Source organism: Corvus hawaiiensis, chromosome 1 (genome assembly GCF_020740725.1).
Source record: "Corvus hawaiiensis isolate bCorHaw1 chromosome 1, bCorHaw1.pri.cur, whole genome shotgun sequence".
Lineage (NCBI taxonomy): Eukaryota > Metazoa > Chordata > Aves > Passeriformes > Corvidae > Corvus > Corvus hawaiiensis.
In genome coordinates, this window is record NC_063213.1 from 4,649,875 (window position 1) to 4,677,719 (window position 27,845).

Consider the following 27,845-nt stretch of genomic DNA (forward strand, 5'->3'; position numbering starts at 1 on the left):
ACCTTAAAGATCATCTCATTCCAATCCCCCCCTGCCACGTGCAGGGACACCCTCCACTAGACCAAGTTGCTCCGAGCCCTGTCCAACCCAGCTTTGGACACTTCCAGGGATGGGGCAGCCACAGCTTCTCTGGGCAACCTCAGCCAGGGCTGAGGGAGCCAGGGCCTCACCACCCTCACAGGGAAGAATTTCTTCCTAACATCTAATCTGTCAGTTTTAAGTCATTCCACCTTGTCCTGTCACTCTATGCCCTTGTCCAAAGTCCCTCTCCAGCTCTCCTGGAGCCCCTTTAGGCACTGGAAGGGGCTCTAAGGTCTCTCTGGGGCCTTCTCTTCTCCAGGCTGAACAATCCAAACTCTCTCATCCTTTCCTCATAGGAGAGGTTCTTCATCCCTCTAATCATCTTTGTGGCTTCCTCTGGACTCACTCCAACAGCTCTGTATTACATTTTATCTGCTCTTCTCTGGATCACTGGACCATGTTAGTTTGAATACCCCTGGACTGTACACTTGAAGAGTACCTGAATAACTTGACTCATGTTTCGCCCAGCTCAGCACAAGTAGGAGGATGTCCAATGTTTTTGCTGTGCCTTAACGTCACTCCTAGCCAGCCCACACATGGCCTTGCCCTGCAACGAGTAGAGTTGACAGCATAAAGTGGAGCCAGGAGTACTGGAACAGCATGTGGGAATGCAAACATAAACCTGTAGGAATGCAAACACACTTTTGCATGCACACAGTGGGGTGCTCTGGGCTCTCATGATTATGAGGCCATGGGCAAAGGGTAAAAAGTGACCTGAAGGATAACTAAGGCAAAGAGGATGACCCCATAACAAAGGGAGGGAGCCAAAACGCTAAAGAGGTGGTGAAGACAAAATGGGGTAGCATGGTTTAGCTGGGAAGAGCAGATGCAGGGGCAAAACCAGCTCCTGTTGTCAGAGTAGCCCCACAGGGACCACTGAAATAATCAGCACATTGTCAGTGTCAGTGACACCAACACACTGTCACACAGTGACACCAATCCTGGCTGTGGGGCAGAGGTGTCAGGAACCTGGAAATCCCCCTTTACCCAGAAGACATGACCGTCTCCTTTCACCTGACCCCATGCTGGCAAGCCCCAGGTCAATGAGAAGAGCAAAGCTTGCAGAAGGGGACGCAGCAGGGAATGGCTGAGGAGGTGAGGAGATGAGCATTAAACCTGATCTCCTGACTGTGCAAGAAGCCATAGAATCATTGGTTCATTTAGGGTGGAAAAGACCGCTAAGGCCATTGAGTCCAGCCATCAACCCATCTGTTCCACCACGGAACCACATCCCTAAATGACACAGCTACGTGCCTTTTTGATACCCCCAGGGATGGTGACTCCACCAGTGGCCTGGGCAGCCTGTTTCAGTGTTAGACAACCCTTGAGGAGAAGAAATTTTCCCTATTATCCAATTTAAACCTCCCAGTGGTGCAACTTGGGGCCATTTCCACTTGTCCTGTGCTTTGTTACTTGGGAGAAGAGACCCACCTGCCTGTCAGGGAGTTGGAGAGAGAGAGAGTATCCCCTGAGCCTCCTTTTCTCCAGGCTGAGCTCCCCCAACTCCCTCAGCTGCTCCAGGTGCACCAGCCCCTTCTTCCCCAGCTCTTGGGGGTTAGGATTTTTCCTTTTGTTTCCTTCTCTCATGGAATTTTGTCCCATCTGTTGGTAAGAAACAATAACTACCTATACTTAAGAGAACAAAAGATGTGGTTGGTAGGAGGAGGGGAAACGGTGCAGCTAGCTACTCTCTTACCTGGGGAATTTTCTGTTTGGAAGGTCAGAGATACCCCGAGCTTTTGGCTGGGGGTGAGGGGCTGGGCTCAGCTCTTCTTGCTCTCTCACTGTTGGCATCAGAGGGGAGACAGGCTGTGGGGAGAATCTGCCACCATTTTGAGGCTCCGTCTCCTGCTGTCTTCTCCTATCGTGAGTGAAGCTCTGCTCCTAAGAGTGGACGTTGCACTGGGATCTTATGGACATCCAGCCTCACTGGAAAGGACCCACACCATCTACTTGGGTGCCTCAGGGGAAAACCCAGGACCCCGATCCCCTGCTGAGGAAGCCTCTCCTGGCTGTGTTCAGGAGCCGAGCTGCCGCTGCCCAGCCCCGCCATGCCTCTGCCACTACCCTGGGTTCTCACTACACGGTAACACCGCACCCACTGCCTGCCGGGACACCCCGCGGCTCCAGTTACAGCTGTGGAGTTTCTGATACATTTCGTTCATCACTCCCGGATCTGCTCGTCCCTGCCCTTCCAGCCGCCGCTCCGAGGTTCCTGCTGCAGCCCATTTCGCCATCCAGCCCGCCCGCCATTACTGCGTGAGGGAGAGACGCTCGCGGCACAGCGCCCCCTGCAGGCGCGGGGGAACCATCGCACCTGCCCTGCCCGGCCGGGAGCCACCAGCGCCCCTGCCGGCCGTGGTCGGAACTGCACCCGAGGGGAAAGGGCCTGACAGCCGAGAGAGGCTGGCGCTGGGTTCTGGCTCTGTTCGTTGTTGCTGCCGGTGTTGTTGTTTGTTTGCCTTGTTATATATACTAGTAAGGAACTGTTATTCCTTGTCCCACATCTTTTCCTGGAAGGCCCTTAATTTCAAAGTTATAATACTACGGAGGGAAGGGGGTGATAATTTTTCCATTCCAAGGGAGGTTCCCACTTTCCTTGGCACACACCTATGTTTCAAGCCAAGACACCAGCTCCGTTCCCTTCAGTGCCAAAGCACAGATCTTGCAAACTCCCCACCCCATTTCCAGCCACGGCCAGCCATGTGACTCTGGGGTGATTTTGTGCACCAAAGCCAAAGCACAAAGTTAATATCACCTCCAGGCATGTCTGGCCTGGACTTGGGACACCCCAGCCCTCAAAACACCACTTACTAGAGCACAAAGACATTGGAAACCAAAAGATGCATCAAAGCTGAGTGAGCAGCCTTCTCCTCCTTTGAGAGTAGTGATGTGTTTGAGGAGATGGATTCATCAGAGGGCACTGAAATATGTCCTTTGCATGCAAACAAATGAGCACAGGAGAGGAACACACTCTTTCTTTTACATGACACTAGATGACACTAAAATGTCATGACTAAGCTGTCAGCAGCCAACCAAAGATCACTGTAAAAGGCTCACGGTGACTGGGGAAAGCTGTCCAAATGCCCACAGAGTATGCCATGGAATTTCAGCATTCCTGTGCAATTCAGAAAACTTCTAGAGCTGCTAGCAGAGAAAACAAATGCAGATTGTTCATTGGAAGACTTTAAAAAAAGAAAAAGTTCCCTTTTGAACTCAGCCACTCTGCTTTAAGACTCTGTTTTTGCATTGTTTGTGTCTGATGGAAACAAAGCACGTTTCCATCTGTGTGTTAAATTACAGACTTACAATTTCTGTGTAGAAAACACTCCAGAGCCAAGAGCAGTTACAAAGGCCAACTGTGAAACAGTAGGAAAAAAAAAAAAAAAAGAGTCAACACCATTTATTATTCACATATTGCATTACAAGTGTCTCTTATCAAACTCAGAGCATAATTTATATTATTCATGTAGAAACTCAACTTCAACACCACATGGAAAGAAAAGCTAAATACGTGTGTACAGGGGTGCAGTGACATCCTGATCAAAGATCGAGGCTTGGGCCGACGCGCAGCCCGACGACCCAAGGGATTTAGTGCAGGAGGGACAAGCCCAGCGCCCGCTTTTGCCCAGTACGGCCACTCTACTGGCAATTCTTTATTGCTGTAAAACATGACAGGGAGGTTCCACGGGTACCAGCTTACAAAGGACTGGGGAACACACTGGGAGGCCAGCCAGGCATGACCAAACTGGGTTTCAGGGACACTTGGAAAGAAGTGCATCTGTTCCAAAGGCAGAGTGACACAAATCTCCACTCCCTGTGACTGTGGATATTGTGTTCATCATCTGAAAGACCAGTTTCCAGGCAGCAATGCTTCGCTGGTCTGTTTCAAGAGCAATGGAATCGGACTAGATCATTGGTAGGTGCCTGTCCAGTCATCGCTCGCCCTCTGAGCATCTGCAGACATCCTTCTCAAAGTCCCTGTCATCCTCCCTGGTGTCTCAGAAAAACTCTCCAGTCTCTGCTCCTGAAGATAAGGAGGAAAGAAGAAGAGTTGAGACCATATTCATCCCTGATTTTGACATTTTTTCTTTGCCATCAATTTGTAGTCTTAGATTTTCTTTTCCTTAAATTCAGAGTTCCCTGTATCTACCCCATCTGGAGGTTGGTCCTTCCCTGTGTCATCTGCCAGGTCAACGCCTTGGGTCTCGGGCAGCAGGATGCAGAACAGGGACACCACCACAGGGATGCTCCCAAAGATGGCCATGGGGATGGCCCGGTGGTACTGGTCCAGAGGGATGATCAGCGGGGCCAGGATCCCGGCCACTCTTGCCATAGTCGAGCACAGCCCCACGCCTGTCTGCCTGTGGGAGAGAGGGGCAGTGAGAGGTGTAGGCAGGGGTCAGCATCCCTGGACTGAGTGTGATCATGAGGACAGCTGGGCTCTTGCCCCATCTCCACTGCCAGCCACGGCAGAAGGAAGCCCTGCTGGGTGGGGACTCCTCACCTGACGATCGTGGGGAAGAGCTCAGCGGCATAGACATAGGAGGTGGAGAAAGTGGCTGTGGCTGTGAGCTTGCCGATGATGGCCAGGACGGTGATTGCCGTGGGCTGGTCTGAGGGGAGGAGGAGAGACCACCACTGTAACCTCCAGGGAGATGGTTCATTTGGGACCAGAACTCTCTGCAGTGGGATTTCTTGGGACAGCCCTTTCTGGTGGACTTGCTAAGCAAACCTACTACCTCACCCATTGGAAATTATCCCCAGCATAACCTTACCTGGAAAATACCCTCTGGCAAAGAGAACTCAGATTTCTCCTGAGGCCTTGGGCATCTTCTAGATCTGCAGCTGAAGTGAGCTGCTGAGCCACCACAGGGGTTTGGGGAGTGCCTGTTTGGAAATGCCACATCTCTGACCTTGAAAGCATTGGGAAACCCCACTGTTTTCTTCAGCCTCACTCACAGCATTGGCACAGCAGCAGGGGTGGTGTATGGACTGGGGCACAAAGAGATGAGGGAGAGTGGGCATTTGCTTTTCCTTTTAATCTAAGAAAGGGAGACATGGTGGCTTTTAAAGCACCTCTTCTGCTACACCTTTCTGCCAGGAGTTGGTGGTGTCTAGTGGGTGGTGGTGTCTAATGGACACTGCCTGCCGAATGCCAGGAGCTGTGGAAGAACCAGGCACAGCCCTGAGGGAGAAGGAATCCAAGGGGAGAGGAAGCCAGCATGCTGGGGATGAAGCACCCTGGGCTGTGGCACTGGAGGCAGCTGAGCCCGTGGGAGTGAGAGTGGGTCTGCCAGCATGGGAGGATGGGTCTGAACAAGGGAAGGGATGACCAGGGCTCTGCCCAGCTCTGCTCACAGGTTGGGAAGATTCACCTTCAGGGATGCCAGTGAGGATGAGACACATCAGGCCAGCCAGCAGCAGGAGAATGCCCTGCACTTTCTTCCTCCCAAACCACTCCAGCAGGAAAATGCAGGAAATTCGAGCTGGAAGCTCCACTGCCCCAAAGGCCAGCTGTGTCAGGTAGATGTCCAGACCAAAATCTGTCACACTGAGGCTCAGCCCATAGTAGACAATGCTGTCTGCAAACCTGAAATGGAAGTGGAATAGAACATGTCACCAAATGGTTTTATGAGGGTCTATCATCAAAAATTAGAAAAGTTAGAGCATACACAACTTATTTAAACTCCCAACAACCTCTATTTTGGTTCTAGTCACCACTTGTGACAGTTCTGTGGGACATAGTTGCAGGAGATTGTACTAGTTTGAAAACAAACCAGTGGGAGACACCAAGTCAGAATAACAATTTAATGGAAATTAAAGAAAAGGGGAAAAAAGGTAAAAGAAAACACTGTCAAACTGACAGAGTCAAGGTACAACCTGACACCCTGTTAGGCAGGGTGGTGGTAGCAGTCTGGTAGAAATGGTGGCTGCAGTCCTCTGAAGCAGTGATCCTGTAGTAAAACAGTCTGCTCTTCCTCAGGAAGTCCAGTGGTGGCTGTGTAGCTCCTGTCCTCTGGAAATCCAGTGGGAAGCCGGTGTCTCTGGTGTTCAGCCTCAGCTTATATCCACGATGGGATGCTTGGTTCCTCCCTCTGGGTGGAGCATCTCACAATGGGATAATGAGTCATGAGGCAAAGTGTTGATTAGGCTCATTAACAGAAGATAGTCCGGAGGGAGTTATCTCTGAGTCAGGCGGCAGGACAATGATGGGCAATTAACAACAGAAAGATAGCCTGGGGGGAGGAGGCAAGGAAACACTGCCCCACCTGATTTCAACAGCTGATGGGGATGGTAATAGAATACACTGCAACCCAGGACATTATCCACCCCTTATTCTATTACCATCTACATTATCCCAAATCAATACCTTCTTAAACTCTAAAACACACATATATATATATATATATATATATATATATATATATACACACAGTGAAATCTACACACCGTTCTCACCTAAGATTAGGTCTCCTTGTGGTACACAACGGGTTTCCCCATCTTTCTGCATTACCCACCAAGTGCAACCAGGTCCTTGAGCAAAGACAATCCCACGGATGGGTTTGCCTTTGCCTGAGGTGGGACTAATCCAAACAGTCTTTCCTAAAATACCTTTCAGGTGTACCACAGGGACTCTATCTCCATCCACTGTGTGCAAGGGTTCAGACTCGGCAGGACCAGCTCGATTGATGGACCCTTGGGTATTGACCATCCAGGTGGCCTTTGCTAAGTTCACTTCCCAATCTTTGAAGGTCCCCCCACCAAGTGCCTTTAGGGTAGTTTTAAGTAGTCCATTGCAGCGTTCAACTTTTCCAGCAGCTGGTGCATGATAAGGAATATGATATATCCATTCGATACCGTGTTCTCTGGCCCAGGTGTTGATGAGGCTGTTCTTAAAATGAGTCCTGTTGTCTGACTCGATCTTGTCAGGGGTGCCATGTCTCCACAGGACTTGCTTTTCCAGGCCTAGGATGGTGTTCCGGGCTGTAGCATGAGGCACAGGGTAGGTCTCCAGCCATCCAGTGGTTGCTTCAACCATGGTCAACACGTAGTGCTTGCCTTGGCGGGTTTGGGGAAGGGTGATGTAGTCAACTTGCCAGGCTTCACCATACCTGTACTTTGACCATCGTCCACCATACCACAGAGGCTTCACCCGCTTGGCCTGTTTGATTGCAGCACAGGTCTCACAACTGTGGATGACCTGTGAGATGCTGTCCATGGAAAGGTCCACCCCTCGGTCACGGGCCCATCGGTATGTTGCATCTCTCCCCTGATGACCAGAGGCATCATGGGCCCAATGAGCTAGGAATAATTCTCCCTTGTGCTGCCAGTCCAGATCCACCTGTGATACTTTCACCTTGGCAGCTCGGTCCACCTGCTCGTTGTTGCGATGTTCTTCATTAGCCCGACTCTTGGGTACGTGCGCATCCACGTGTCGAACCTTCACGGTCAGCTTCTCTACTCGGGTGGCGATGTCCTGCCAAATCTCAGCGGCCCAGATGGGTTTCCCTCTGCGCTGCCAGTTGGCCTTTCTCCAGCGATCCAGCCATCCCCACAGAGCATTAGCTACCATCCATGAGTCGGTGTAGAGATAGAGCCTCGGCCATTTCTCTCGTTCAGCAATATCCAAAGCCAGCTGGACGGCTTTAAGCTCTGCAACCTGACTCGATCCACCTTGTCCCTCGGTAGCTTGTGCAACTCGTCGTGTGGGGCTCCATACTGCAGCTTTCCACTTTCAATTAGCACCTACAATTCAGCAGGAACCATCAGTGAAGAGGGCATAACGTCTTTCAGTCTCCGGTAGCTCATTATATGGTGGGGCTTCCTCAGCACGAGTCACTTGCTCTTCCTCTTCTTCAGAGGATAATCCAAAAGTCTCACCTTCAGGCCAGTTTGTTATAATTTCTAAAATCCCAGGGCGATTCGGGTTTCCAGTACGGGCACGCTGTGTGATGAGGGCGATCCACTTGCTCCATGTGGTGTCGGTGGCATGATGCGTGGAAGGAACCTTTCCCTTGAACATCCAACCCAGCACCGGTAGTCGGGGTGCCAGAAGCAACTGTGCTTCAGTGCCAATTACCTCTGAGGCAGCTTGGACTCCTTCATAGGCTGCCAAGATTTCCTTCTCTGTGGGAGTGTAGTTGGCTTCAGACCCTCTGTAGCTTCGGCTCCAGAATCCCAGTGGTCGGCCATGAGTCTCACCAGGCACCTTCTGCCAGAGGCTCCAGGACAGACCATTGTTCCCGGCTGCAGAGTAGAGCACATTCTTCACCTCTGGTCCTGTCCTGACTGGGCCAAGGGCTACCGCATGAGCGATTTCCTGCTTGATCTGGGCAAAGGCTTGCTGCTGTTCGGGGCCCCAGTGGAAATCATTCTTCTTGCGGGTAACCAGGTAGAGAGGGCTCACGATCTGGCTGTACTCGGGAATGTGCATCCTCCAGAAACCTATGGCGCCTAGGAAAGCTTGTGTTTCCTTCTTGCTGGTCGGTGGAGACATTGCAGTGATCTTATTGATGACCTCGGTGGGAATCTGACGTCGTCCATCTTGCCACTTTACTCCCAGGAACTGGATCTCTTGGGCAGGTCCCTTGACTTTGCTCCTTTTGATGGCAAAGCCAGCTTCCAGGAGAATCTGGATGATTTTCTCTCCTTTCTCAAACACTTCCTTTGCTGTGTTTCCCCACACGATGATGTCATCGATGTATTGCAGATGTTCTGGAGCCTCACCCTTTTCCAATGCAGTCTGGATCAGTCCGTGGCAAATGGTGGGACTGTGCTTCCACCCCTGGGGCAGTCGGTTCCAGGTGTATTGCACACCCTTCCAGGTAAAAGCAAACTGGGGCCTGCATTCTGCTGCCAAAGGAATGGAGAAGAAGGCATTGGCAATGTCAATAGTGGCGTACCACTTCGCTGCTTTGGACTCCAGCTCGTACTGAAGTTCCAACATGTCCGGCACAGCGGCGCTCAATGGTGGCGTGACCTCATTCAGGCCACGGTAGTCCACCGTCAGCCTCCATTCTCCACTGGACTTACGCACTGGCCATATAGGGCTGTTGAAAGGTGAATGGGCCTTGCTGACCACCCCTTGGCTCTCCAGTTTGCGAATCATCTCATGGATGGGAACCACAGAGTCTCTGTCGGTGCGGTATTGCCGGCGGTGCACTGTTGCTGTGGCGATTGGCACCTGTTGTTCTGCAACTCTTAGCAGTCCCACGGCAGAGGGGTCATCTGAGAGGCCAGGCAATGTACTCAGTTGTCTGATATCTTCTGTCTCCACAGCAGCTATCCCAAAAGCCCAACGATGTCCTTTTGGGTCCTTGAAATATCCATTTCTGAGATAGTCTATGCCGAGAATGCACGGGGCCTCCGGGCCAGTCACGATGGGGTGTTTCTGCCACTCGTTCCCAGTTAAACTCACTTCAGCTTCCAGTACAGTCAGCTGCTGGGATCCTCCTGTCACCCCAGAAACAGAAATGGGTTCTGCTCCCACATACCTTGATGGCATCAGAGTACATTGAGCACCGGTGTCAACCAAAGCCGTGTATCTTTGTGGGTCAGATGTGCCAGGCCATCGGACCCACACAGTCCAAAAGACCCGATTCTCCCTTTCCTCTACCTGGCTAGAGGCAGGGCCCCTCTATTCCTGGTCATGTTGCATGTTGCTCCCTTCCGGTGAATACGTTCCTGAGGTCCCTTCAAGAGGATCGGTCATATTATCATTCCGGTACCGTATGGAGTTCTGTGTGCGAGAGACCGGAGCAATGTTGACTCTAGATGCGCTTCTTGTGGTAGTTGTCCCTCTTTTTAGTTCACGTACCCGAGCTGCTAAGGAGGAGGTGGGTTTTCCATCCCACTTACTCATGTCTTCTCCATGTTCCTGAAGGAAAAACCAGAGGTTACCTCGTGGGGTGTATCCTCTCTCCCTGGTTGGGGGTCGCCGGCTCCTAATGGCAGAGACTCTTGTTGGTTCTGGTGGGATGTGGTAAATCTCTTCCTTAAGTTCCTTTTTCAGTTTCTGATGGCCTTCTTCAATCAAGCTCCGGACTTGCTCAGCCAAAAGACTTGTTTCCACGGATGAGACATGGGTGCGAAACGGGGCTGTGACGGTGTCCTCGTAAATCCTCAGTTTGTTCACCAAGACGCCCACCCTGTCCTCGCCTTCCCTCCATTGCAGCGTTGCCAGGTAACGGGAGTATATCTCTGGTCCAAGGCGTGCGAACCTCAACCACATCTGTGACGTGCACTGGACACCATCTGGGCTCTTAGGAAATCTCTCATCTTATGAGAAAATGATCTCCAGCACAGCCAATTCCCTCAGGCACCGGATACCTTGTTCCATTGTGCTCCATTTTCCTTGGTGCACCTGGAGGTCTTCTTTACAAAGGTACCTGTCCCTTACACTTGTAAGCAGTCGCCGCCAGAGGCTGAGGGTTTCTTGGGTTCTCCCGATCCCCTGGTCAATGACCACATCCCGGGACAGAGATCCCAGTTGCCTGGCCTCACTTCCGTCCAGAATGGTGTCATTGGCTGCAGCGTCCCAGATGCGGAGCAGCCAGGTCAGGATAGACTCGTTCGTCTGGCGGGTGAATTCCCTCCGCAGGTCTCGCAGCTCACCCAGGGATAGCGACCGAGTGATGATCTCTGGCTCTGCCTCTTCTGCTGGGTGCGAAGGTCCTGCTGCATCCTCGTCAGTCACTATGCGGACTGATTTGCTTTTTGATTTCTTCTTCTGCACGGGGGCAACTGCAATCGGTTTAGGCTGTTCTGGTTCAGTGATGGTTTGCATGGGGACGCTGGCAGTGCTTTTGGTTCCTTTCTCCTCTGAGTCAGTCTGCGTAGACATGGACGCTGTTGTTTTACATTTGGTTCCTTTCTCCTCTGTGACAGTCTGTGTAGAGATGGACACTGTTGCTTTTTGTTTGGTTCCTTTCTCCTCTGTGTCAGTCTGCGTAGAGATGGATGCGGTTGCTTTGCTCTTGGTTCCTTTCTCCTCTGTGACGGTCTGCGTAGAAATGGATGCGGTTGCTTTGCTTTTGGTTCCTTTCTCCTCTGTGACGGTCTGCGTAGAAATGGATGCGGTTGCTTTGCTTTTGGCTCCTTTCTCCTCTGTGACGGTCTGCGTAGAAATGGATGCGGTTGCTTTGCTTTTGGCTCCTTTCTCCTCTGTGACGGTCTGCGTAGAAATGGATGCGGTTGCTTTGCTTTTGGCTCCTTTCTCCTCTGTGATGGTCTGCGTAGAAATGGATGCGGTTGCTTTGCTTTTGGCTCCTTTCTGTGTGACAGTCTGTGTAGACGTGGTATTTGCTGCTTTGCTCCTTTTTACCTCCTCCTCAAGCAGACGTTGCACCACACTAAGTAGTGTTTTGTTTCTAAGCATGGTGTACACAATGCAGGCCATAGAGAAAAAAGAGAAGAGAACTGACAAGAAGATTATACCATCCTTAACATCCAGAGGGAACTCAATTTTTTCAAAAACTGCTGTGCCTGGCCTGAAAGGCTGGAAGAAACCACTCTCTACTCCTCCCACCAGGGGCTGGCTGTGATTGTTGAAGAGGTCCCAGACATAGGTGTTGCAGTGGGGATCCTGCAACACGCATATATCAAACCAGGAGTCCCGTGGAAAGGAAATATATATGGACAGACAGATTCTTGCTAGATGTTTCAGAGATGTTTATTTCTCCAGCCGCATGGCCGGGGCTCTGCTGAGGAACTGTTCCAGTCACGGGACCAAGGGTCCTTCTGCCCGCGCAGGGAACACAAACCAACCAATGGGAACGAGGCTGAGCAGGGGCAGGAAAGCCCCGTGTCTGTGCCCTCAGGGCCCCTCTCCCAGGGCTACACGGCAGGGGAGGGACCCCAACACCTCACCCGTTTTATTTTAATAAAAGGAGAATGAAAACAACTGGATAAACATAACAAGAACAGTTTCAAAACAAAACAAGCCACCCTCCTGAGTCTTTAAATGTCCAAACAGATTCTCTGGAACATCTTAGGGCTGACAGAAGGGAGACAGAATTCTCTGAGCATGCTTTGTGGGGAAACTGAGGCAGGAGAGGGTTTAACTTCTTCCCTCCCCCTTTTCATCCCCCACTCGGCATTGGAAAGGGATTTTTGGGGAAACAATTGGCAAAAGCATGGTTTTGTGAGGGAAACCATGGATGAAAAAACGGATTGGGAATACACTGGGGGTAATAGGACATAGGGTAAAAGGGAAAGGTGGGATTAGGAAAGGGAAACTGTAGGGGGGGGCTTACAATAGAGATACTGTCTAACATGACTACGATTTTTTGCATATATACTGCCTTTCACAGAAACACCATCAGGCCCAGTGACCTGCGATGCTTGTAACCCTTTTCTCCCTAGTACAATATTAAATTCCACCACCTCTCCATCTCCCAAGCTTGGGATGCATTTTTCAGGGTTATTCTTTTTAATAGCAGTTCTATGCACGAATATGTCTTGCTGGTTGTCACACCTTGTTATAAAACCATAATTTTGCTTAACATTATACCATTTTACTATCCCTAAGGTCTTAGTTGCTATGATCTTTTCCTTTTTCCGAGTGGCTGCTGTTTTCTGTCTCGCTGCGTCTTTGCTCTCTCCTTCGGTCGCTCCCGTGTTGGAATTCTCGGGGCTGCTCGTGCCTGCGCGCTCTTCCCGGGGTCGCGTTCGGGGCTGCGCGGGCCGGGCCGGGCCGTGCCGCTCAGTTCTCCGTGCGTCGCCTCCTCTGGTCGCAGCTTCGCTGCCGCTGCCGGGCGCTGCACCCACGTCTCGGCCGGGCCCCCGAGCGAGGACTCCCCCGCGCCCTGCTCCAGCGCGCGTCTCGGCTGGGCACGGCTCCGTTCCACCGCCATCGCCGCCAGCCGCCGCCCGCGCGCCGCCCCTCTCGGCCGGGCGTTCCCGGGGCTCGCTCCACCACGCACTGCACAGGACCGGGCGGGCACTGCCGGGTCCCGCCGCTCCCGCCGCGCCTCGCTCCGCCACCGACACTGCGGCTCGCGTGGCTCCGCCCGCGCGCGGGAACTGCCTCGCTGCTGCTCTCAGAGCGCTCGGTGCACGTGGCCTGGGCCGCACGGTCCCTGCGCCACGCTTCCCTTCGCCAGGACACAGCTGACACTGCTCAACAGTCTCAGTAACTAAATAATATTCACGAAAATATTCTTCCATCGGCATATATTTTGACTCCAGTATTAACTGTGTCCAAACGGTTTTCCAAAAGCCCTTGGTAAGAATTAAATCCCAAGAAACATAGAAAAAGTTCTTAAACAACCATGCCAGGAAGTGTTTCAGTTCTTTTTGAGCTTGAATCAAGCTAAAATTTACAAATCGTTGTTCAAGAATCATTTTAAGTTTAAGATAAATGTCCATATGCGGCTCTGAGAGCCAAGAGTCTTCCCACGGTTCCTCCATAGTTTAGATATGGAATAGCAAAGCAAAACCAAGAAGAGGAATCCAAAGTTTCCAGGGTTTACTCACACAAATCAGTCGCTTAGGGATCGGGGATCGTTCTGCTCACAAATCTCCACCATTTGTTGCAGTGGGGATCCTGCAACACGCATATATCAAACCAGGAGTCCCGTGGAAAGGAAATATATATGGACAGACAGATTCTTGCTAGATGTTTCAGAGATGTTTATTTCTCCAGCCGCATGGCCGGGGCTCTGCTGAGGAACTGTTCCAGTCACGGGACCAAGGGTCCTTCTGCCCGCGCAGGGAACACAAACCAACCAATGGGAACGAGGCTGAGCAGGGGCAGGAAAGCCCCGTGTCTGTGCCCTCAGGGCCCCTCTCCCAGGGCTACACGGCAGGGGAGGGACCCCAACACATAGGAGCCCAGACTAGGACAGCCAAACAAAATTGAGTATATATTCCGAATGGTATTCATCGCCTCACAGGTTATTATGCTATAGACATAATAAACCAATAAAGCAATTCTCATACCATTCCCTGGTTTTAACAGGAGTAATACAACAGGCAGGTAGTTCCCCATGTGAGGAAAAATATAGAGAGCAAGATACAGTACCCATGCAGACCAGCTGAGCACCATGGTGAATAGATTTCTGTTTATACAAAATTGTAATTCTGACCTTTTCTCAGAGCAAGCCCCACATTGGGCGCCAAATTATGTACTAGTTTGAAAACAAACCAGTGGGAGACACCAAGTCAGAATAACAATTTAATGGAAATTAAAGAAAAGGGGAAAAAAGGTAAAAGAAAACACTGTCAAACTGACAGAGTCAAGGTACAACCTGACACCCTGTTAGGCAGGGTGGTGGTAGCAGTCTGGTAGAAATGGTGGCTGCAGTCCTCTGAAGCAGTGATCCTGTAGTAAAACAGTCTGCTCTTCCTCAGGAAGTCCAGTGGTGGCTGTGTAGCTCCTGTCCTCTGGAAATCCAGTGGGAAGCCGGTGTCTCTGGTGTTCAGCCTCAGCTTATATCCACGATGGGATGCTTGGTTCCTCCCTCTGGGTGGAGCATCTCACAATGGGATAATGAGTCATGAGGCAAAGTGTTGATTAGGCTCATTAACAGAAGATAGTCCGGAGGGAGTTATCTCTGAGTCAGGCGGCAGGACAATGATGGGCAATTAACAACAGAAAGATAGCCTGGGGGGAGGAGGCAAGGAAACACTGCCCCACCTGATTTCAACAGCTGATGGGGATGGTAATAGAATACACTGCAACCCAGGACATTATCCACCCCTTATTCTATTACCATCTACATTATCCCAAATCAATACCTTCTTAAACTCTAAAACACACATATATATATATATATATATATATATATATATATATATATATACACACAGTGAAATCTACACACCGTTCTCACCTAAGATTAGGTCTCCTTGTGGTACACAACGGGTTTCCCCATCTTTCTGCATTACCCACCAAGTGCAACCAGGTCCTTGAGCAAAGACAATCCCACGGATGGGTTTGCCTTTGCCTGAGGTGGGACTAATCCAAACAGTCTTTCCTAAAATACCTTTCAGGTGTACCACAGGGACTCTATCTCCATCCACTGTGTGCAAGGGTTCAGACTCGGCAGGACCAGCTCGATTGATGGACCCTTGGGTATTGACCATCCAGGTGGCCTTTGCTAAGTTCACTTCCCAATCTTTGAAGGTCCCCCCACCAAGTGCCTTTAGGGTAGTTTTAAGTAGTCCATTGCAGCGTTCAACTTTTCCAGCAGCTGGTGCATGATAAGGAATATGATATATCCATTCGATACCGTGTTCTCTGGCCCAGGTGTTGATGAGGCTGTTCTTAAAATGAGTCCTGTTGTCTGACTCGATCTTGTCAGGGGTGCCATGTCTCCACAGGACTTGCTTTTCCAGGCCTAGGATGGTGTTCCGGGCTGTAGCATGAGGCACAGGGTAGGTCTCCAGCCATCCAGTGGTTGCTTCAACCATGGTCAACACGTAGTGCTTGCCTTGGCGGGTTTGGGGAAGGGTGATGTAGTCAACTTGCCAGGCTTCACCATACCTGTACTTTGACCATCGTCCACCATACCACAGAGGCTTCACCCGCTTGGCCTGTTTGATTGCAGCACAGGTCTCACAACTGTGGATGACCTGTGAGATGCTGTCCATGGAAAGGTCCACCCCTCGGTCACGGGCCCATCGGTATGTTGCATCTCTCCCCTGATGACCAGAGGCATCATGGGCCCAATGAGCTAGGAATAATTCTCCCTTGTGCTGCCAGTCCAGATCCACCTGTGATACTTTCACCTTGGCAGCTCGGTCCACCTGCTCGTTGTTGCGATGTTCTTCATTAGCCCGACTCTTGGGTACGTGCGCATCCACGTGTCGAACCTTCACGGTCAGCTTCTCTACTCGGGTGGCGATGTCCTGCCAAATCTCAGCGGCCCAGATGGGTTTCCCTCTGCGCTGCCAGTTGGCCTTTCTCCAGCGATCCAGCCATCCCCACAGAGCATTAGCTACCATCCATGAGTCGGTGTAGAGATAGAGCCTCGGCCATTTCTCTCGTTCAGCAATATCCAAAGCCAGCTGGACGGCTTTAAGCTCTGCAACCTGACTCGATCCACCTTGTCCCTCGGTAGCTTGTGCAACTCGTCGTGTGGGGCTCCATACTGCAGCTTTCCACTTTCAATTAGCACCTACAATTCAGCAGGAACCATCAGTGAAGAGGGCATAACGTCTTTCAGTCTCCGGTAGCTCATTATATGGTGGGGCTTCCTCAGCACGAGTCACTTGCTCTTCCTCTTCTTCAGAGGATAATCCAAAAGTCTCACCTTCAGGCCAGTTTGTTATAATTTCTAAAATCCCAGGGCGATTCGGGTTTCCAGTACGGGCACGCTGTGTGATGAGGGCGATCCACTTGCTCCATGTGGTGTCGGTGGCATGATGCGTGGAAGGAACCTTTCCCTTGAACATCCAACCCAGCACCGGTAGTCGGGGTGCCAGAAGCAACTGTGCTTCAGTGCCAATTACCTCTGAGGCAGCTTGGACTCCTTCATAGGCTGCCAAGATTTCCTTCTCTGTGGGAGTGTAGTTGGCTTCAGACCCTCTGTAGCTTCGGCTCCAGAATCCCAGTGGTCGGCCATGAGTCTCACCAGGCACCTTCTGCCAGAGGCTCCAGGACAGACCATTGTTCCCGGCTGCAGAGTAGAGCACATTCTTCACCTCTGGTCCTGTCCTGACTGGGCCAAGGGCTACCGCATGAGCGATTTCCTGCTTGATCTGGGCAAAGGCTTGCTGCTGTTCGGGGCCCCAGTGGAAATCATTCTTCTTGCGGGTAACCAGGTAGAGAGGGCTCACGATCTGGCTGTACTCGGGAATGTGCATCCTCCAGAAACCTATGGCGCCTAGGAAAGCTTGTGTTTCCTTCTTGCTGGTCGGTGGAGACATTGCAGTGATCTTATTGATGACCTCGGTGGGAATCTGACGTCGTCCATCTTGCCACTTTACTCCCAGGAACTGGATCTCTTGGGCAGGTCCCTTGACTTTGCTCCTTTTGATGGCAAAGCCAGCTTCCAGGAGAATCTGGATGATTTTCTCTCCTTTCTCAAACACTTCCTTTGCTGTGTTTCCCCACACGATGATGTCATCGATGTATTGCAGATGTTCTGGAGCCTCACCCTTTTCCAATGCAGTCTGGATCAGTCCGTGGCAAATGGTGGGACTGTGCTTCCACCCCTGGGGCAGTCGGTTCCAGGTGTATTGCACACCCTTCCAGGTAAAAGCAAACTGGGGCCTGCATTCTGCTGCCAAAGGAATGGAGAAGAAGGCATTGGCAATGTCAATAGTGGCGTACCACTTCGCTGCTTTGGACTCCAGCTCGTACTGAAGTTCCAACATGTCCGGCACAGCGGCGCTCAATGGTGGCGTGACCTCATTCAGGCCACGGTAGTCCACCGTCAGCCTCCATTCTCCACTGGACTTACGCACTGGCCATATAGGGCTGTTGAAAGGTGAATGGGCCTTGCTGACCACCCCTTGGCTCTCCAGTTTGCGAATCATCTCATGGATGGGAACCACAGAGTCTCTGTCGGTGCGGTATTGCCGGCGGTGCACTGTTGCTGTGGCGATTGGCACCTGTTGTTCTGCAACTCTTAGCAGTCCCACGGCAGAGGGGTCATCTGAGAGGCCAGGCAATGTACTCAGTTGTCTGATATCTTCTGTCTCCACAGCAGCTATCCCAAAAGCCCAACGATGTCCTTTTGGGTCCTTGAAATATCCATTTCTGAGATAGTCTATGCCGAGAATGCACGGGGCCTCCGGGCCAGTCACGATGGGGTGTTTCTGCCACTCGTTCCCAGTTAAACTCACTTCAGCTTCCAGTACAGTCAGCTGCTGGGATCCTCCTGTCACCCCAGAAACAGAAATGGGTTCTGCTCCCACATACCTTGATGGCATCAGAGTACATTGAGCACCGGTGTCAACCAAAGCCGTGTATCTTTGTGGGTCAGATGTGCCAGGCCATCGGACCCACACAGTCCAAAAGACCCGATTCTCCCTTTCCTCTACCTGGCTAGAGGCAGGGCCCCTCTATTCCTGGTCATGTTGCATGTTGCTCCCTTCCGGTGAATACGTTCCTGAGGTCCCTTCAAGAGGATCGGTCATATTATCATTCCGGTACCGTATGGAGTTCTGTGTGCGAGAGACCGGAGCAATGTTGACTCTAGATGCGCTTCTTGTGGTAGTTGTCCCTCTTTTTAGTTCACGTACCCGAGCTGCTAAGGAGGAGGTGGGTTTTCCATCCCACTTACTCATGTCTTCTCCATGTTCCTGAAGGAAAAACCAGAGGTTACCTCGTGGGGTGTATCCTCTCTCCCTGGTTGGGGGTCGCCGGCTCCTAATGGCAGAGACTCTTGTTGGTTCTGGTGGGATGTGGTAAATCTCTTCCTTAAGTTCCTTTTTCAGTTTCTGATGGCCTTCTTCAATCAAGCTCCGGACTTGCTCAGCCAAAAGACTTGTTTCCACGGATGAGACATGGGTGCGAAACGGGGCTGTGACGGTGTCCTCGTAAATCCTCAGTTTGTTCACCAAGACGCCCACCCTGTCCTCGCCTTCCCTCCATTGCAGCGTTGCCAGGTAACGGGAGTATATCTCTGGTCCAAGGCGTGCGAACCTCAACCACATCTGTGACGTGCACTGGACACCATCTGGGCTCTTAGGAAATCTCTCATCTTATGAGAAAATGATCTCCAGCACAGCCAATTCCCTCAGGCACCGGATACCTTGTTCCATTGTGCTCCATTTTCCTTGGTGCACCTGGAGGTCTTCTTTACAAAGGTACCTGTCCCTTACACTTGTAAGCAGTCGCCGCCAGAGGCTGAGGGTTTCTTGGGTTCTCCCGATCCCCTGGTCAATGACCACATCCCGGGACAGAGATCCCAGTTGCCTGGCCTCACTTCCGTCCAGAATGGTGTCATTGGCTGCAGCGTCCCAGATGCGGAGCAGCCAGGTCAGGATAGACTCGTTCGTCTGGCGGGTGAATTCCCTCCGCAGGTCTCGCAGCTCACCCAGGGATAGCGACCGAGTGATGATCTCTGGCTCTGCCTCTTCTGCTGGGTGCGAAGGTCCTGCTGCATCCTCGTCAGTCACTATGCGGACTGATTTGCTTTTTGATTTCTTCTTCTGCACGGGGGCAACTGCAATCGGTTTAGGCTGTTCTGGTTCAGTGATGGTTTGCATGGGGACGCTGGCAGTGCTTTTGGTTCCTTTCTCCTCTGAGTCAGTCTGCGTAGACATGGACGCTGTTGTTTTACATTTGGTTCCTTTCTCCTCTGTGACAGTCTGTGTAGAGATGGACACTGTTGCTTTTTGTTTGGTTCCTTTCTCCTCTGTGTCAGTCTGCGTAGAGATGGATGCGGTTGCTTTGCTCTTGGTTCCTTTCTCCTCTGTGACGGTCTGCGTAGAAATGGATGCGGTTGCTTTGCTTTTGGTTCCTTTCTCCTCTGTGACGGTCTGCGTAGAAATGGATGCGGTTGCTTTGCTTTTGGCTCCTTTCTCCTCTGTGACGGTCTGCGTAGAAATGGATGCGGTTGCTTTGCTTTTGGCTCCTTTCTCCTCTGTGACGGTCTGCGTAGAAATGGATGCGGTTGCTTTGCTTTTGGCTCCTTTCTCCTCTGTGATGGTCTGCGTAGAAATGGATGCGGTTGCTTTGCTTTTGGCTCCTTTCTGTGTGACAGTCTGTGTAGACGTGGTATTTGCTGCTTTGCTCCTTTTTACCTCCTCCTCAAGCAGACGTTGCACCACACTAAGTAGTGTTTTGTTTCTAAGCATGGTGTACACAATGCAGGCCATAGAGAAAAAAGAGAAGAGAACTGACAAGAAGATTATACCATCCTTAACATCCAGAGGGAACTCAATTTTTTCAAAAACTGCTGTGCCTGGCCTGAAAGGCTGGAAGAAACCACTCTCTACTCCTCCCACCAGGGGCTGGCTGTGATTGTTGAAGAGGTCCCAGACATAGGTGTTGCAGTGGGGATCCTGCAACACGCATATATCAAACCAGGAGTCCCGTGGAAAGGAAATATATATGGACAGACAGATTCTTGCTAGATGTTTCAGAGATGTTTATTTCTCCAGCCGCATGGCCGGGGCTCTGCTGAGGAACTGTTCCAGTCACGGGACCAAGGGTCCTTCTGCCCGCGCAGGGAACACAAACCAACCAATGGGAACGAGGCTGAGCAGGGGCAGGAAAGCCCCGTGTCTGTGCCCTCAGGGCCCCTCTCCCAGGGCTACACGGCAGGGGAGGGACCCCAACACCTCACCCGTTTTATTTTAATAAAAGGAGAATGAAAACAACTGGATAAACATAACAAGAACAGTTTCAAAACAAAACAAGCCACCCTCCTGAGTCTTTAAATGTCCAAACAGATTCTCTGGAACATCTTAGGGCTGACAGAAGGGAGACAGAATTCTCTGAGCATGCTTTGTGGGGAAACTGAGGCAGGAGAGGGTTTAACTTCTTCCCTCCCCCTTTTCATCCCCCACTCGGCATTGGAAAGGGATTTTTGGGGAAACAATTGGCAAAAGCATGGTTTTGTGAGGGAAACCATGGATGAAAAAACGGATTGGGAATACACTGGGGGTAATAGGACATAGGGTAAAAGGGAAAGGTGGGATTAGGAAAGGGAAACTGTAGGGGGGGGCTTACAATAGAGATACTGTCTAACATGACTACGATTTTTTGCATATATACTGCCTTTCACAGAAACACCATCAGGCCCAGTGACCTGCGATGCTTGTAACCCTTTTCTCCCTAGTACAATATTAAATTCCACCACCTCTCCATCTCCCAAGCTTGGGATGCATTTTTCAGGGTTATTCTTTTTAATAGCAGTTCTATGCACGAATATGTCTTGCTGGTTGTCACACCTTGTTATAAAACCATAATTTTGCTTAACATTATACCATTTTACTATCCCTAAGGTCTTAGTTGCTATGATCTTTTCCTTTTTCCGAGTGGCTGCTGTTTTCTGTCTCGCTGCGTCTTTGCTCTCTCCTTCGGTCGCTCCCGTGTTGGAATTCTCGGGGCTGCTCGTGCCTGCGCGCTCTTCCCGGGGTCGCGTTCGGGGCTGCGCGGGCCGGGCCGGGCCGTGCCGCTCAGTTCTCCGTGCGTCGCCTCCTCTGGTCGCAGCTTCGCTGCCGCTGCCGGGCGCTGCACCCACGTCTCGGCCGGGCCCCCGAGCGAGGACTCCCCCGCGCCCTGCTCCAGCGCGCGTCTCGGCTGGGCACGGCTCCGTTCCACCGCCATCGCCGCCAGCCGCCGCCCGCGCGCCGCCCCTCTCGGCCGGGCGTTCCCGGGGCTCGCTCCACCACGCACTGCACAGGACCGGGCGGGCACTGCCGGGTCCCGCCGCTCCCGCCGCGCCTCGCTCCGCCACCGACACTGCGGCTCGCGTGGCTCCGCCCGCGCGCGGGAACTGCCTCGCTGCTGCTCTCAGAGCGCTCGGTGCACGTGGCCTGGGCCGCACGGTCCCTGCGCCACGCTTCCCTTCGCCAGGACACAGCTGACACTGCTCAACAGTCTCAGTAACTAAATAATATTCACGAAAATATTCTTCCATCGGCATATATTTTGACTCCAGTATTAACTGTGTCCAAACGGTTTTCCAAAAGCCCTTGGTAAGAATTAAATCCCAAGAAACATAGAAAAAGTTCTTAAACAACCATGCCAGGAAGTGTTTCAGTTCTTTTTGAGCTTGAATCAAGCTAAAATTTACAAATCGTTGTTCAAGAATCATTTTAAGTTTAAGATAAATGTCCATATGCGGCTCTGAGAGCCAAGAGTCTTCCCACGGTTCCTCCATAGTTTAGATATGGAATAGCAAAGCAAAACCAAGAAGAGGAATCCAAAGTTTCCAGGGTTTACTCACACAAATCAGTCGCTTAGGGATCGGGGATCGTTCTGCTCACAAATCTCCACCATTTGTTGCAGTGGGGATCCTGCAACACGCATATATCAAACCAGGAGTCCCGTGGAAAGGAAATATATATGGACAGACAGATTCTTGCTAGATGTTTCAGAGATGTTTATTTCTCCAGCCGCATGGCCGGGGCTCTGCTGAGGAACTGTTCCAGTCACGGGACCAAGGGTCCTTCTGCCCGCGCAGGGAACACAAACCAACCAATGGGAACGAGGCTGAGCAGGGGCAGGAAAGCCCCGTGTCTGTGCCCTCAGGGCCCCTCTCCCAGGGCTACACGGCAGGGGAGGGACCCCAACACATAGGAGCCCAGACTAGGACAGCCAAACAAAATTGAGTATATATTCCGAATGGTATTCATCGCCTCACAGGTTATTATGCTATAGACATAATAAACCAATAAAGCAATTCTCATACCATTCCCTGGTTTTAACAGGAGTAATACAACAGGCAGGTAGTTCCCCATGTGAGGAAAAATATAGAGAGCAAGATACAGTACCCATGCAGACCAGCTGAGCACCATGGTGAATAGATTTCTGTTTATACAAAATTGTAATTCTGACCTTTTCTCAGAGCAAGCCCCACATTGGGCGCCAAATTATGTACTAGTTTGAAAACAAACCAGTGGGAGACACCAAGTCAGAATAACAATTTAATGGAAATTAAAGAAAAGGGGAAAAAAGGTAAAAGAAAACACTGTCAAACTGACAGAGTCAAGGTACAACCTGACACCCTGTTAGGCAGGGTGGTGGTAGCAGTCTGGTAGAAATGGTGGCTGCAGTCCTCTGAAGCAGTGATCCTGTAGTAAAACAGTCTGCTCTTCCTCAGGAAGTCCAGTGGTGGCTGTGTAGCTCCTGTCCTCTGGAAATCCAGTGGGAAGCCGGTGTCTCTGGTGTTCAGCCTCAGCTTATATCCACGATGGGATGCTTGGTTCCTCCCTCTGGGTGGAGCATCTCACAATGGGATAATGAGTCATGAGGCAAAGTGTTGATTAGGCTCATTAACAGAAGATAGTCCGGAGGGAGTTATCTCTGAGTCAGGCGGCAGGACAATGATGGGCAATTAACAACAGAAAGATAGCCTGGGGGGAGGAGGCAAGGAAACACTGCCCCACCTGATTTCAACAGCTGATGGGGATGGTAATAGAATACACTGCAACCCAGGACAGAGATAAAGCAGAATGGATCCTCATATGGTCAGCAACTTCTAGACTGAACCCAAAACTTCTAGGCACAAAACTATTCCAAGGCCCAGGGATTGCCAAAAGCTGGAATTACTCAAGCCTTTCTAACAATATCCTCATTATCATGGATAATCATCTTCTTCCCATGCCCAGACAAGGTAAATCTGATCCAGTATGTGGAGGTAAAATGAGAGCAGATAAACACACACATCTACATGACGACATATAAAATCGCATTAGGTGAATTTAGAGTTCTTGTGAACAATCAACTTCTTATCTTTCATCTAGGATTGTGGAAAGAAATGGACCAGGGAATGTCTTACCAGACACATAACATGATTAAAGTCACCTTCCGCAGGTCCTTCTTCCGAAAGAGATCCAGGAAACTTCCAGATTTGACGTCTTGCTCAGGCTTCAACTTCAAAACACAGAAAGTCAAAGAGTCAAAGCAGGAAAAGGAAACCCATGGCCAGCTCCTTTTCCACCTGCAGACCATGGAAAGCTTTGGTGGGACAGGCCTGTGACACCCAGTGCTGTGGGAGGGAGGGAGGGAGGGAGGGAGGGAAACCAGTGGGGCTGGGCTCGTGCCTCTGTGCTCTGGGTGCCCAGCACAGCGGGGTGGTGACTGAAAGGTTCCTGGGGATGAACATTTCCCCAGTGTAGGAACTTTGGGGTGGGCAAGGAGGAAACTCCCCTTCAGGCCTTTCTGCATGGAAACGCACAGACTAACCAGAGACCTTGTGCTCATCAGTTGCACTCCTGGAATCTTCAGAGGAGAAAAGCCAGGGAAGCGTTGCAGTCCTTCCCAATCCCCAGGTGGACTCCAGAAAGCTCCAGGCTGAGCTTCAGCAGAAGCTGGGCCTCTTCCCTGACCTTGTCCCCTTGTAACTCAGCTGGAGCTGGAGTCCCCCCTAGTCCATGCCCAAACCATCCCCAGTGGGAATGGAGAGAGGTTTCTGGGGTGAGCTGAGCTCCAGGGGCTGCTGCAAGGCCCAGGGCAGTGTCTGAGGACAAGAACCCCCCCAGTACCTGCTCCAGGAGCCCTGGCGGGAGGCTGCGCTTGTTGGTGGCTGCCGCCTTCTGCAGGACCTTCTTGGCTTCCTCGATTCTGCCTTTGGTCACCAGCCAGCGAGCTGACTCTGGGAGCACCCTGCCAGGAGGGGAGGCCAGGACATGCTGCTGTGACCTGCTGAGCTCCCCACAGCCCCTTTCTCTGGGACCACGTCCAGCAAGTCGTGGCCACCACAGGATCAGATCACAGAACCCCAGAGTATTCTGTGTTGGAAGGGACCCACAAGGATCATCAAGTCCAGCTCTAAAGTGAATGGCCCATGGGGTCAATGGGTCTAAATACCCTAAATTTAGGCTCCAAATTTGGAGACCTGATTCAGCAAAGCAGCTGCTGCTCTCAGCAGTCCAGTGCCCCAGGGAGATTTGCTGAGCTCTGCAGCAGCTCCTGCAGCACCTACACGTCAGAGGGAAAGACCCAGCCTGGTCCTGCACTGCTGTTGCCTCCTCACTCGCACCCCTCACATCACTGCTATGTCTTCCAGAAGCTCTGCCCTGCTCTTGCTTACCAGATGTAGAAGAAAAGGGCAAACATAGGAGCAGATCCTGTGATTTCCAGCAGCCTCCAGTTGCGAATTCCGTAACTCAAGCCAGCCACCGTCATCTGCCCGATGGCAAAAGCTGTGTGAGCAATCAGCACTGCCTTTGGCCGGTAGGAGACACCAACCCATTCTGTAGCTGAGAGCAAAAACAAAGGGTCAGGGTCACCTTTCCAAAACACGTTGGGCTCTCTTTGGTTATTGTGTCTTGAGAGGCTAACTCTGCTGCCTCAGTGCAAGGGTCTCCCACTCACCCAGGGACACCACAGTAATCATAATTCCTGACACCGCCGCTGCCACGACACACCTGAAGGCCGTGTATACATAGAAATGGGGCACAAAGGCAATTCCCAGGCCAAACACACTCTGGATGAGGATGCAGATGAGCAGGACTGGCCGCCTGCCTATCCTGTGGAAGAAGAGGGAAGACACAGTCAGTATCTGGAGAGACCACATGGGGAGAAGGAAGAGCCCAGGAAGGATGCAAAGTGATTTGAGAACCAGAGGAGATTTGGCATCCATGTGAACAAAGCTCTTCTATACACACCCCAAGAAATAATGTGCAGAAAGATCAGTGTCTCCACTGTTGACCCATCATGATCCTGGTAAAGCCTGTGACACCAACAGGGGCTAAACTTGTGATTCCTGAAGAACCCCCCCACAAGGCTGTATCTGCCTCTCTTTTCAACCCTCCAACATTTACAGATATATCAGGTGGCCCCAGATGCCCTTTCTCAGGCAAGGGGATTGAGTCCTGTGAAGTGAGCAGTTCCTGTTCAGTGCACGGACAGTCTGCACCCTCAGCTGGGCTGTCCCTGGGTGCTGGGCAGTGTCTCTGGGAAGGAACTGTGTTTTCTCACCTGTCACTTAGGATCCCAAAGATCGTGGCTCCTATGAGAAGCCCAGCCATGTAGATGGACTGGGAGACGTTATTCAGGACTGCCCTGTCACACACCAGGTCAAACTGGAGGAAGAAAAACACAGATGCTGTTGCTTTTGACAGAGCCCAGCTGCTCTCTAGGGATGGGCAGCCTTTGTGGTCCATAGTGGGTCCAGGATCTGGGTGTGTGAGCTCTTGCTCCAGCACTTGAGAGCAGAGAACCCCTCACAAGGGCTTGAGCCCTTCATGGTGAGCACTTAGAACACAAATCAATGGTGGGAAAGGCATATGAGGTGCTCAGCACACCTCTGCATCCTGGTGCACACCTCCTGGGTGCTGGGATCTACAGGAGTCCCCTCCAGCCCAACCATCCCTGAGGAAGCCTCCTGTTTGGCAAGATTTGTTAAAAGTGGGACCTGGGGGTGAGAGCTGTATCAGCTTTCTTCTCTGGCAGAAAAGGCAGGACAGGGTGGAAAGAGGAGGAGGGCAGAGGTTTTTTCTGGTAAAGGAGGACCAGCATAGGAATGGGAAGGGATGCAGCTGCTGGAACTTCCAGAGAAGGCTTCTCTGAAATGGACTTGGTGCTTCAGGGACACCAAGGAGCCTTTGCAAATACCAGAGGCTGGACTTTCTCCTCTGTTCCAGCTCAGAGGAGGGTACTTGTGAGAAAATGCTGGAGCTGGGAAAGGAGGGAGGAGGAAGGGAGGAATGAGGGAAAGTGCAAAGGAACAAAGGTCCACAGAGGGAGAATCCCAGAATCATTTACATTGGAAAAGACCTCCATCAAGATCATCAAGTCCAACCTTTGACTGACCACCACCTTTCCAGCTAGAAGGTGGGAGGTAAGGCAGAATGGAGAAACTGAGGATGCTGATAAGGCATTATTCAACTGCATGGCCCATGGGATGTCTTGTTGCAGCCATGAAGGTCTCTGGAGATATCAATGACAGAAATATCAATTAAAAACACTTGGAAGGTAAATGTTATTACCGCTGGCCTGGTTCCTACGGTATATCACCGTGTCCCGCAGCCATAGGGGGGAGGAGGAGGAGAAGATCCAACAGGCAGGAATTGTGCAGCAAGATTGATTTATTTAATTATTTTACAAACTCTTTATAGACTTTTCTCTTCATAGTCTAATTGGACAAGGACCAGCCACCCCTTGGGGGTGATTGGCCAAAACCCTAAAACATCCATTATCAAAATATTTTCTACTATACCATAAACAAGACTTTCCAAGGTTGCAGGTGGCTTGGTTGTTTACATTCCCTGCTACCTCTTCTGTGAGAGAGAAAAATCTCTCACGGACTTAGAAAAATAACAAGAAGTCCTCACTAACAGCATTTTTGTACCTACAAAATGTGTTCACAGAGATGATGAGAGTAGAACCAGGCTGAAGAACAGGGGAAGCTGTGGCAGGGACACCCAAAACGTCCCTCCAGGCAGACACATCATAGGTTCAAGGGTCTGGATACTGGAAAGGGGACAGATGGTGGGCAGAACATGTGCTGGACTCACACCCCCATGGTTACTGGCTGTGCCATCCCCAGGTATCAGCATCATGGCCTTCCTCCAGCAACCTCCCAAGGGTTACAGCTGCCATCTGTGTGATGGAGACAAAATCCTGCAGTAAACTTTAGCCTGACTGCACTACAGCTGGCATTGACTGACCAAACCACAGGCCAGGATATTCCCATCCCCTCCTTTCCACGCCCCCATCTCATCAAACGGCGATTACAGACCTCGGTCAGCAGGGACGGTGGCTGTTCTGAGGGGTACACCCAGCCACTGCTGCACTTCTGTGTGTCATTCAGGCCGTAGGCCATGATGGAGTCGAGGTCCCAGTCCACCGGGGAGTACATGGAGCACTGCTCAAACTCCCCGTCGACGCCCCGGGGCAGGGTGAGGTTCAGCTGCTCTTCCTCGGTCAGGTTGGGGCCGACGGCGCGGATCCAGCTGGTGTCACAGTGGTGAGGCACTTCCACAACCATGAACACTTGTGCAATCATTTGGAAAGGATTGAGAAGTAGTGGGAGGGAGAGGAGCAGGATCAGCAGTTTCTGATACAGCCCAAACTCCCCCAGAGCACTTAAAAGATCTCCAAACTCAGCCATGGCGAGCACCTCTATGGCCAGGCTGCACTGGTGCCTATGGCTTAAGTAGGTAAATATTAATGTTTAAACTGTGCAAGC

At 51.3% G+C, this 27,845-nt stretch overlaps 1 protein-coding gene across 1 annotated transcript; it reads right to left on the reverse strand.

Annotated features, from left to right (window-relative positions):
- Positions 1-3,441: 3,441 nt before the first annotated feature.
- Positions 3,442-27,785, reverse strand: LOC125332811 (solute carrier family 22 member 13-like). Its single transcript, XM_048318134.1, has 10 exons — positions 27,396-27,785; positions 25,634-25,737; positions 25,028-25,182; positions 24,744-24,912; positions 24,196-24,316; positions 23,490-23,584; positions 5,460-5,674; positions 4,589-4,697; positions 4,235-4,445; positions 3,442-4,108 (listed from the first exon to the last, which is right to left on the reverse strand). The coding sequence occupies exons 1-10, from the start codon at positions 27,765-27,767 to the stop codon at positions 3,995-3,997; spliced, it is 1,665 nt and encodes a 554-aa protein (XP_048174091.1). The 5' UTR covers positions 27,768-27,785; the 3' UTR covers positions 3,442-3,994.
- Between the last annotated feature and the right edge of the window lie 60 nt (positions 27,786-27,845).